The sequence below is a fragment of the Berghia stephanieae genome, unplaced genomic scaffold (genome assembly GCF_034508935.2).
Source record: "Berghia stephanieae isolate SIO BIC M18660-M18661 unplaced genomic scaffold, UCSD_Bste_1.3 scaffold377, whole genome shotgun sequence".
NCBI classification, from domain to species: Eukaryota; Metazoa; Mollusca; class Gastropoda; order Nudibranchia; family Aeolidiidae; genus Berghia; species Berghia stephanieae.
The window spans coordinates 10,001-22,488 of NW_027625033.1; the positions used below are offsets into that span (position 1 = coordinate 10,001).

Genomic DNA, 12,488 nt, shown 5'->3' on the forward strand with positions numbered 1-12,488 from the left:
ATCGAATCTTGGTCCGGATTCTTATCTTGGTGACAAGAGACAAGCAAACATAGTAACTCTTTTTTTTCGTGAAACGTATGTTTAGTCAATTTCGCGCAATTTCGGAATACGGCGCGGATTTTTTTCGACTTCGGCTATAAAGAGGCACTCACTTTGCAAGTCAGTAGTAGGTGGTTATCAGCTAGGCCTTTGGTTCTTAGTCAAACGCTTCATCAAACCCATTATTGAGTAGCATGTTGATGCCTGATGCCAGTTGAAGCCATCTCGACGTCGTGAAATGGAGCATCTTCTGTCATAGCAGTAGAATCGTCAGATGCCGCATTTAAATCCTCCATTCCAGGCGTTGCTGTTGCCATATCGATCTTCGAAATGATTCGGTCTAGACGTCAAGTTGACCGTTCTATGTCTGAAGAGATTTTAAAGCAATACCTAACATTATATCTTGGTCTACAAAAGAGTCTTTTTAAATGAACCGCTGTGTTTCTATATTTTTCAAGAACCAAGGATTAGCTGATAACCACTGACTACTGACTTGCGAAGAGAGTGGCCGACGGACGTCCTCTCTATAGCCGCAAGTATTTTTTCGTCACTTGCTGAGTTCCAAACTAGACGTCTATGGCACCGTGGGGTAAATTGATGCTGGAGGCATCATTGAAGAGACACCGAGATAATTTAAATGGTAAGTTATTGGCCATTCTTATTACATCACTGTTGATTTAAGATTTTCAATAGGGTAGACATCACACACACACACCGATTGATGATTGTCACTTGTCAGTCAGTCATTTGGAAGTGGAGTCAGATAATTCGGGAACTTCTGTAGACTGTAGATTCACACTAGTGAGTAAGATCTGTCGTTTACTACTACTACTACTACTACTACTACTACTACTACTACTACTACTACTACTACTACTACTACTACTACTACTACTACTACTACTACTACTACCACGACTACTTTTAGTTTTAGCGCTATCCAACTCAACACTTCTCGTGTTTATTTTATTTTGGCAAAACTAGAATGGATTTTTTTAAAGAATATAAAATAATTTAAACTTAAACCTGTCTTTGCATCTTGCTTTATGCATACAGTATGCCATATCACAAAATCATAGTTTAATGTTGAGAATATGCTATTTCTTTTGTAACTTCAGATCAGAGAGATTTGAGCTTTAAAAATCCTGAAAAATGTCTCGCTGTCAATCCAGACAACCCTTTTGATGTGATCTATGATGTTAATGGTAAGAATGTAATTTGATGAGGAAATGAATAACATTTAGGTACACATAGTTTGCTTTTTTTTTTTTTTTGAGTCATGATGTGTAATACTATTACAGTACACTCCGGATAATTGCAACTCGTTTAATCGCAACTTTCGGTTAATCGCAATATTTCCTAAGCAATGGAAATAATTCTATATAAAAGTCACTGGTTAATTGCAACAAACTTCGGTTTTTGAAAAAGTGGTAAATTCAAAAAATCAAACAGTATATCATGATTAAATTTCATCATGGATGAAATCGTGACAGGTTGAAGAATCGAGAGTGAGCAGGATTTAATGCTACAGTAGTGTGTCACCACTCTATTAGAGTCGAAAGAGGGCGGGGCTCTGCGGTATGGGTTTGTGACGTCATCGGTGGCCATTAAATAGAAGAGGGATGGGGCTGGTCATAATCTTGACAACAGGTTATAAATGACAGTTATAAAGAGAGACTGAGCGCTATTCTTTGTTTTAGGATTAACAACTGTGCATTGTGACCAACGAGTTTGGTGAGAGCTTATTGTCTCTCATTAAGGCTAATCTCTTTAACTCTGACAAATGTTGAATTGTTGAGAAAAAAATATTGAAACTTCTTCCAATCTGAATAAGGTATCGGCTTGCTTCATAGCTGCTTTTGGTTGACAAATCTACACGGGGCTGCCATATGGTTTTTGTTTCAATCAAATTGCTCTGTATGTGGTGGACTAAGAATATTATTTACTGGTTTGAGTTGACAATAAATGTGTAAAATGTTGAAATAGTGGACAGGAAACTGAATTTCGGTTAATCGCAACATTTTCGATGATCCCAAGGTATTGCGATCATCCTAAGTGGACTGTACCTGAATCTTGAACGAAACACTATCATATGGATATGATTATAGACAGATTGGTTTCTGGAATTATATTTCCGTCCTCCCTTGCCAACTCTGACGTTCTTGAAATGTAAAAGAAAATAGCCAGAAGGTTTCGGACTTAATTTTTTTTTCCAAAGGACAATAGTCATAAGGTAAATAATAAAATAAAAATCCTTTTACAGCACAAGATGGCATGATTTTTTGTTTAAGAGTTTAGAGAAAAACTTGCACATGATAGTCTTCCGCTTTTTTTGTTATTTTTATTTTCTATATAGACTCCAACTCAGAGCCTGAAAGTGATGCAGAACAAAGTTCCATATCACATGATTCATTTGTGGTAAGTATGTACATTAAAACAAAATCATAACATTTGTTTAGCGTTTATCCACAGTTGGCACCATGCTCAAAATGCTTCACATCACCATATTTTGTGGTGGACAAAACACATTTGCCACAAAAGATGAGACCTGCAGTCTGTTAGGCGCAATACAATATTTCAGGACAAGGACAACACTGTTTTACACCAGTGAGATCTCCTAGTTTTTTGTTGTTAAAAATTGTTCTTTGCAGTGGACTTCGCCAACAATAACACTATTTTAAACCTTCCTCGTTATATTTTGAAGTGATATTCATTGATGAGCCATTCACATTTGAAGTCGTTTGTTTTTTATTTGACAAAATGTGAAAGTGATGCGTTTCCAGGAAAAATTAAAATAGCTTCTGTTGGGATTATACTTTTGATCTCGCATTTTGTCCAAATTCTCTTGCATCGTAATGTTTATCAACTTTTTTTGTTAACTATATTTCAGTTGCAAGGTTAGGAAGTTCATATTGTTGCAATGACAACCGTTTATATGTCCAGAATCGTAGTGAGATAAAAAATTGTTTTGTAGTTGTTGGTCCTGGTGTAGGATTTAGAGAGTTGGTTAAAAACGGTTTACTGAAACCCTGGTTGGTGTATCTATATTTATCCAAGCACAGTTGAACATATTAAATACTTAGACAATATGTCTGCCTTTCTCAACTCTTTTTTATTATACTTGCATTATTAACCAGCTAATTGTTTAGTTGGATTATTAAACAATGGCTCTTCATGTTTATTGTCAACATGAATAAATTGATTGATCTGTCATCTTTTCCACAAAATATACAGGGTCCCGATTTTGTTGCTGACTCCGAGTCTGATTCCTCTACGTACTCTGTGAGGTACCCAATGCTGAGTACATCATTGTCTTTGGAACCTAGTGCTAATTCCCCAACTCAGTCAGAGCCTCATCCACAACTATCACAGACTGAACCTCGTTGCCAGTCTGGGACCCAGGTTCAACCCGAATGCTATACACTTGCAAACCAACGTGTTACGTGCAATGGTGAGTCATTTTTTTGTCATTCTTCTCCTTTGATATTTGTGGGATCAATTTTAATTTACCCATTCCTTTTAAAAGAAAACTTCCACCCCCTCCATGGTGCTGCATTTGTGTTATTGCATTTTTTTTCTGTTTTGGCAGTGCTGCGTCGCAAAATACGCTACCATTTACATAACAAGCACAAATCCAAATTTGATAGGGTGGACATCTTAGAATCTGAAACCCCAATGTGTGAGTGATATCAGTGAAACCAGCCATAAAAATGTTCATGTTTATTTTATTGGGGTTTTTTTTGTCTGTAATAGACTTAAATTGCTTGTATTGTAAGTGTTAAAATGTTTTTAAACAGTATATGATGATTGGGAGCATTTAAAGAAAAGCACATTTTCTTTTTAATTTGTCGGTACTAAAGTTATACTTTGATAATGTCTGCTGTGCTACAAACCCTTTTGACTTCCAGGTTCAATATTTTTCTTTATTCTAAAATTCTTGGGTTTCCTTTCAATGACAACTGAGATCATTAAAATTCAGCTCACAACATGATGTGTGTAGATTTGATGAAAACATATGTTCGAGTTGAGAAGCAGTGTTCACGAACTTGCTGATCGTTTTTACTAGCATTTATTTTCCTAACTTACCTGTGTCAATTAACAAAGGCAAGACTCAAATATTTTCTATCTGAACAGTGTGTTTGTTATTGAAATATTTCCGGCATATACATGTCATATTTCATTCCAACAAAATATAAATCAGGATTAAGTTGTCTGCGCATCAGCATCGTTCAGGCAGTTGGGGGGAAGTAAATAAGTCTTTAAGGAATTAATGAAGCCGATGCTCAACCGGTCTGGAGGACGTTTGATTGATGTCGGCTGTTTGTTCTGCCAGCCGGTGATGTTTTCTCACTCCCTCAATGACAAAGAAAGTCATTGTTATGACTATGAACTATAGTCTATTATTACTTTTGTTACTATATTAATTGTTACTTATTGCCGCTGCTGTTAATATTATTATTATTATTATTATTATTATTATTATTATTATTATTATTATTATTATTATTATTATTATTATTATTATTATTATTATTATTATTATTATTATTATTATTATTATGATATTGCCTTCATTGCATTCTATTACTATTATTGATATAACTAATTTCTGATTGTTGTAAATAATTTATGTGAATTGAATTTTGTCGATTGGCCAAGGGCCTACAATAAACTTAAATGAAATGTTAGTCTTTGGATAGGACTTGGGTCTATTCTTGATTGCTTTTCTGCCTGGGTCGAGTGAAGCATTTGGAGTAAATTTTGTTGCTCAACGTAAAAAACATGACGCTTACCATTCCGCTGATACTGATACCTCCAAGGGGTGGTTGGGGGAAACCTAAAATTCTTTTGACATTCTGTCTGATTATTCGCTGAAACAACAAAGGACAATCTATGTATTCAGATGAGACTTCATTGTGTTACTATTCCGATTTATGTTCATATTTTGATTATAATGAAGAGGGAACCCTGAACCCAGTGAAGTGGGTGGATTGATCTATTTATTTCTATTTCAAAACAAAAATATGGCGTCTTTTCACTGGATTTGTTATGTGGCAGAGGTCTCCACAAATCTAACATACCTCTTCCAAAGGAATAGATGGTAGAAAAGTATATAACAAGAAGGAATTATGACAGTTACTTGTCCAGGCCTTAAATATTTGGAATGCTATTCCTCTCTATCGCTGTCATGTAACTGATGTGCATACGATCTGTCTATTGATTTATTTTCAGAGTTCATAGCATGATGTGCTTTATTTTCTTCTTTTTTTTTCCAGAGAAATACAAAAAGCCAAGGAGACCCTGTCCATACTGTGGACAGTTGCAAACAAAACTCTCAAGGCATTTGATGAGGAAACACAAAGATGAGACAGAAGTTACAGAGGCCATGAAACAGCCTGTAAAGGAAAGGGATAGAACAATGGAGTACCTAAAGAAACAGGGCATTTTTTATTCAAACACTAGAAACAATTCAATAGTTATGCGTGAGAGAGCACAAGGGTCACATGAAGTTGTTATGTGTGCTGGCTGTAAGGGGTTTTACTCTGGACGTAGGGTTTATAAACACAAAAAGAAATGTAGTACTGAGCATGCTCTGTGTACTGGGGTTGTAACATTTTATCCCGTGGCTCCCAATGCAAGTAAAGAAATAAAGGAGAATATTCTTGACAAATTTTGGAATGATGAAGTGGGAAATTTGTGTCGATCAGACTAAGCTATAGTATTGTTAGGAACAAAATTGTGGAGTAAAAGTTCAAAGAAGGAGAGAAAAGTTATAATGAGTGATTTACGCATCTTAGGAAATTTGATTTTAAAAACTAGGAAGAGAACAAATCAACCTTCTTTCTCTGGAGAGGACGTGGTGAAGCGTTGTAACGTTAATGAAATATCGCAAACCATTTCTGAAATGACTTTGGAAGAGGATGGGACATTGAAAGCAGGCTTGAAGCTTTCAATTGGATTTATATTGAAAAAGTTAATTAATTTCTTAAAAGGGGAATATATAATGCAAAACAAAATGGAAGAATCCGCAGAGATAGATTTGTTCAAAGCTGTAGTAATTTTTTACAGCCAGAGTTCAATGTGAAGCAAAGAGAACAAATTTGAGAAAACCCAAAGAGATGCCATTAGAGAATGATATAAAGAAGCTACGGCAATTTATTACTGAAGAGATGGTCCGTATTTGTGAGGATGATTATCAATTATTTGATTCACATATGTTTGTTAGGCTTCGCAATGTCATCGTAGCTAGGCTTACAATGTTTAATGCGAGGAGAGGCGGAGAACCCGCAAGGATGTTGTTAAAAGACTGGAATGATGCAGATTCAGGTGTATGGGTTGATCCCCAGCTTGTACAACATGTCACTGATCCTCTGGAAAAAGCGTTACTTGAGAAGTATAAGCTGGCCTATCAGTCTGGAAAGGGAAGCAAGATGTTGGTCCCTGTGTTGATACCCAATGACACAATTCAGCCTTTAAGGAAACTTGCACAGGAGCGTAAAGCTGTTGATATTTCAGACAACCCATTTCTTTTTCCAAATACAGGAATATCCAAAGATCATGTAAGTGGTTACATTGCCATCAAATATGTCACTTCCTTAGTAAAGGATTTAGAGAAACCCCAGTTGTTAATAGCTGATACATTCAGGCACCGAGCTTCGACATTATTTGCCTTACTTGATGTCCCACAACACGAGAGAGATGTCTTCTATCGACATATGGGACACAGTGAATCAATCAATCAAAACATTTATCAGTGTCCACTTGCAATACGAGAAATAACAGAAGTTGGTCATTTTTTGGGTCAAATTGATAACTCAGCATCGGTCACTGGGGAAGGAAATTGTAACATTGAAACAAATGACTCTGTAGTGAATAGAGACTCAAATGCAAATTTTGGAACATCCATAGTAACAGCTGCAAATCAAGTAGAAATATTTGATGGTGAAGCAGGAGTGCCAAATCAGCTTACGTGTTCTTCAAAACAAACTGAACCCAAGAGGAATTCAAGCAAAAATCGGAGATACATGTCATGGTCAGATGAGGATACAGATAGAGTCAAGTCATATTTTAAAAACTTGTCGAAGATGTTTCAGCACATGGTTCAAGGGGATCATTACCTGGAAAGTCTGAAATTATTCTTTTCTTAAAACACCACAGGGTATTTTCACAAAAAGGAATCCCTGAAGGTACACTAATTAGTTTGGTGAAGACAAAGATTTTTAATGAAAGAAATAAATATAGAAGGGAAAGAGCGTTTCAATCGGTGTAATGACAATCATGAATTTGATTTGTATTACATTCATTGTATTGTATAGTGTTATTGACATATTTTGGGGGTTTACAAAAAAGTTTTATCTTTATATAGTACAATCTGTTCAACATTGCAATATCCTTTTTTATATTATATGAACATTCATTTGCTCAGCTTGAGAGACAAATGCTTTGTAGAACCATAGCTGCCAACCGTTCTGTTAAAAACGGATTTGTTCCGTATTTGGCTTCCTGAGTCCGTAAGTGCTTAATTTTAGTTCAAAATCCGTATTTTGTAATCTTTGAATATTTGTGGTAAAAAATGCATGTGAGCCTAATGAATTATTATTATTGATCCATTATTATTACAATTACTACTACTATTGTTGTTATTATTATTATCATTATTATTGGTGTCCAGTGAGAGCATAATCTCCATTTGTGTAGCTCTTTAATTTGAATTATGCCTCTATCATAAATGATTTTCAACAATTAAAAAAGTTCCATTCGTTTATAAGACGCCTGTATTTTACTCAAACCTTTCACAATGTATTGGAGATTTGCATAGGATATGGATGTTAGCCTCGATATACTTTGAATATTCTAAGACAGTATTGATACTTTCACTATTTGTTACAAATATTATTTTAATTAAGAATAAAATTAAATCCACCTTTTTGATTGGAAGGTATTCAATCAGAAAATCAATTGCTTATATTGATTAAAGATGACAATGATTATTTCCCTTTATTAATTTATGAAATATATAAATTTAATCCCTTTAAAAACATCTTCACTGATTTTAATTTTTTTTTCAAGCAAGCTTTTGTAACGGTTTAGGTTCAAGAAAAATAAGTATACTCCATTTTTAGGTGTGTTTATCTTGTCAAAGTAAAGAAGTAGGAATTCTCTAATATTTAGAGGTGCATTTTACTATAACTACTATTATAGTATACTACTTAAAGACCATTATGTTGCATGAAAGAAAAAATATATGCAATCGTCTACTTTTTATCTGAACTCACCTAATTTTTACCCCAAAACGCCCTCTCAAGTGATGTACCAGGTTGGTAGTTATGCATTTCTAACCATCTTAAGTTATTTCATTTATTTTACAATTGTGCTTCTTGTGTATTGGTCCTTATCAAAGTTGAGGCAGTTGAATTCTTTCGTTATATTGTCCGTTCTGAATTTTGATCTCATTGTGGAAAGCTCCCATAGCGGGCAGGGAGGTACACACTGTGTCTTCTATCCCCTTATATCTGTTTTCCAACATGCTTTCAGTCTTTGTCTTGGAATGAGATTACTTGTTTTTTTCCTGGCCCTCGCCGGAGTCCTAGCTGGGAGGGAAGCAGTCAAATGCATAATTATTGTTTTGGGAGATGATATTTTTTTCCTTGTAAATCATCTCTCTGTTATGTATTATTACTATATTTGTTATTTTTTAATGTATAATGTATGCATTTGAGTGTGTTCCTCTTTGTTGGATTTTGTTCTTGTGTCCGGATGAGACTTATAGGTGATCTCAAACTAAGTACATTGGTGACATGCTCTTGGAATCTACATCTGATCCCTATTTGTTCCCAGTTCCCCTATGTCTTACTTTCTCTTGGATGCTTCAATTGTAATTCTAGAACTTTTTACTATCCAATTTTCTTCCTTTTTACTGGCGCTGATATAACCTAAATGTGTTGCAAGCGCCGTAAAACCCTTAAAAACAAAACAACAATCATTGTGGAAAGTATCATTTTAACGATTCAAATGTGCTGGTACTAAACCCGATAATTTAGCAACATTTGGACTGGCCTCTGTTATCTCAAACTTGTTAGTGTTAGTAATAGTAATTAAAAAGACTGACTTTTATATGTTGCGATTCGATGAAGGGGGGGGGGAGGGGGGGGAGGGGGGGGGGGCTTCGGCACACGTCGTCCCCTCATCCCGGGCCAAATGAGCGTTCCTTATTTTATTTTTGAAAAGTTGGCAGCTATGTAGAACTATCTGAAAGAATCAGATATGGCAGAATAAAAAGTCTTTCTACTAACCCTAACTTAATTGGCCAATGTAGCTTTATGTTCAGCATTTTCTAAATACCTAATGTAAAACTTCACTATTCTTTTTATTTTTATGATAATTTTAAGAGTTTCAATCTTTAGAGGTGACTGTCAAGAAATGACACCTCTGTGCATTTAATTTCATTCTTTCTTTATCCCCTCATCCTTAATCAGAATAATAATAATTAATAATGAAAAAAATGCAGCAACGACAGCTTAGAACGGCATAAAGTGCTTAAGAATTATTTTTTTTGCATTAAACTTTATTCAAACGATTTTCAACACTTTTGCTTCACAGTTTATGCTTTTAACAAATGCAATTAAGCAACTTACCAGCAACAACATATTGGTTTGTTATCATTTGAGGGTTTTATCAGTAAAACTGTTTCTATCCTTTTATGTTGCACTGTACACATAACAAACTTCATGCTTTTATTTGGTGACCAAAGACTTATGTGATACAGTGGATGAATGTTTGTGATGGCTTTTGGAACTGAAATAAACCTGCAATATGATTTGTAGACTTCTATCGTTATGTATCATTTTTCGGTCAAATGTAAATGTAATTTTACACGAGCTTGATGTATCATAAAACCCACAATGAGCTCAACGTGCAGCTGGTAGTACATTTATATGGACACGAACAACGTTGGTACAATTCAGTAACGTACTCCAATTAACACAAGTGAGACTGTAAATGAGACTTTTACAATGACTCTGCATCGCCACAAATATGGATTCGAACCCTGGCAACTCGGGCGTCAGACGAACTGTCTACCACGAAACCAAAGCAAGCATTGTGCAAGTTAAAGTGAATGAGATGTTGATTGAAGCCGTTCATTGTGTCCATCAGATCTGCTGTCCTATCCATCCAACTCCATTCACTGGGTGGGGTTCCCGACTTCCCATAATGGGCAGGGACGTACTCGTTGCGTCTTCTATCCCCCTATGTCTGTTTTCCAACTTGTTTTCTGTCTTTGTCTCGGGATGGGATTACTTGGTTTTGTCCAGGACCTGGCTGGGAGGGAAACAGTCAAATGTATAGTTCGAGTTTTGGGAGATTATATTTTCCCTTGTAAATCATCTGTCTGTTATGCACTTTATTGTTTTGTTTACATATTATTTATGCTTTGTAAACATTTGAGTGTATCCGTCTTTGTTGGGACCTGTGCTTGTGTCTGAATGAGACTTTTAGGTGATCTCAAACTAAGTACTTTGATAGTGTGCTCTTGGAATCTACTGTTTCCTATTTGAAACAAATCCCCTTTGCCTTACTTTTTCTTGGGTGCTCTAATTGTAGTTCCAGAACTTTTTACTATCTCATTTTCTTCCTTTTTACTGGCGCTGATATGACCTTAATGTGTTGCAAGCGCCGTAAAACCCTTAAAAACAAAACTAACCAAGTACATTCAGTGGTATACAACAACAACAAATAAACTCCTCTGCCTGGTCCCTTCTATCTCTGATCTTAACCTGGGTCGTCAGGTTTCTAAAGGGGTCGGGGACTGCAAAAACAATGGCGCACGGAGCAACTGGGAATATTTTTTGCCGTGTTTGAGTCCCAGGTTATTTCCCTGAGCGCCCCTTCTGAGGGATGGACCTTCCCATGAGTTAGTAAATGCGTTGCTCGGCCACTTCACTCTACGCACACTGGGATAAGCTTCGACACTATGGCCATGAAGCTCTTAATCTTAAGGACTTACTTTATTTTAGACAATTTGGTGGTAGCTCATTTGAAAATGCACTCTTAGGTATACACATATATAAACATATACTGGGCTCCCTAAAAGGGTTTTTTAATGTGGTCTCCCTAAAAACATGTTTTTACCAAATGTCTCCTTAAAGCTACAGAAACACTTAGTAAAACAGTAGGGGGACCGAGTAATTTTCTATATACCATTGTGATCATCAAGCATCAGAATTGTGTTCATAAATCATTGTAGGGCATCAAACTATACTCATTTGAACAAAGATTGAACAGTTTAATCAATTTGAAGAAGACATATGCTTGATCCTCCAATTGGTGCATTTCACAGTGGTCACCTTAACAGTGGATTGATACTTATATATATATATATATATATATATATATATATATATATATATATATATATATATATATATTGTGATAAAAAAACCCATTAAATAATAGTGCTCAACTTTTTTATAACAGTAGCTTTTTATAAACTGTTGTTGTTGTTGTTATTGTTGTTGTTGTTGTTGTTGTTGTTGTTGTTGTTGTTGTTGAACAGTGTAAGTCCGTAAACGAGTGACCAAAATAATTGCATAGAGAGGGTAGATCTATGCAATGGCAGTCCGATCTAATGCGGTCAAACTTCAATCCAGATCTAAAAAGATAGTACAAAGTTTTGTGCGTAAACTATATTTGAGAAGCACAGTTGTTCTCAATATATATATTTGTTTATTATTGTGTGATCATTCAGCTGTTAGCGAACCTTTGATCCCCTATGTAGTTGGGAGAAGAGATTCCCCGTAATGGTTACTACGTTAAAAAGCCATATTTTTATATTGCTGGATGGCTCAGTGGTTAGTACAACAGACCGCTCTCTCTCTCTCTCTCTCTCTCTCTCTCTCTCTCTCTCTCTCTCTCTCTCTCTCTCTCTCTCTATATATATATATATATATATATATATATATATACATATATATATATATATATATATATATATATATGGATCTATCTATCTCTCTCCAACTCTCTCTCCCCCTCTCTCTCTATCTCTATCTCTCTCTGTAATATATATATATATATATATATATATATATATATATATATATATATATATATATATCTTTCCCACTCTCTCTCTCCCCTCTCTCTCTGTCTCTCTCTATATCTCTCTCTAACTCAATCTCTCTATATCTCTCTCTATCTCTATCTCTCTCCCCTCTCTCTCTATCTCTCTCCCTCTCTCTCTCTATCTTTATCTCTCTCTATCTCTCTCTATCTCTCTCCCACTCTCTCTCCCCTCTCTCTCTATCTCTCTCTCTATATCTCTCTCTATCTCTATCTCTCTCTATATCTCTCTCTATCTCTATCTCTCTCTATCGCTCTCTAACTCTATCTCTCTCTATATCTCTCTCTATCTCTCTTCCACTCTCTCTCCCCTCTCTCTCTATCTCTCT

General features: G+C 35.5%; 1 protein-coding gene across 1 annotated transcript; it reads left to right on the forward strand.

Moving 5' to 3' along the window:
- Positions 1-3,228: 3,228 nt before the first annotated feature.
- Positions 3,229-11,888, forward strand: LOC144961724 (uncharacterized; the record flags this gene model as incomplete). The annotated part of the gene is made up of 3 exons (XM_078894819.1): positions 3,229-3,490; positions 5,316-5,725; positions 11,816-11,888. Coding segments are annotated over exons 1-3 (745 nt in total), but the record flags the coding sequence as incomplete, so codon positions are not given.
- Positions 11,889-12,488: the final 600 nt, after the last annotated feature.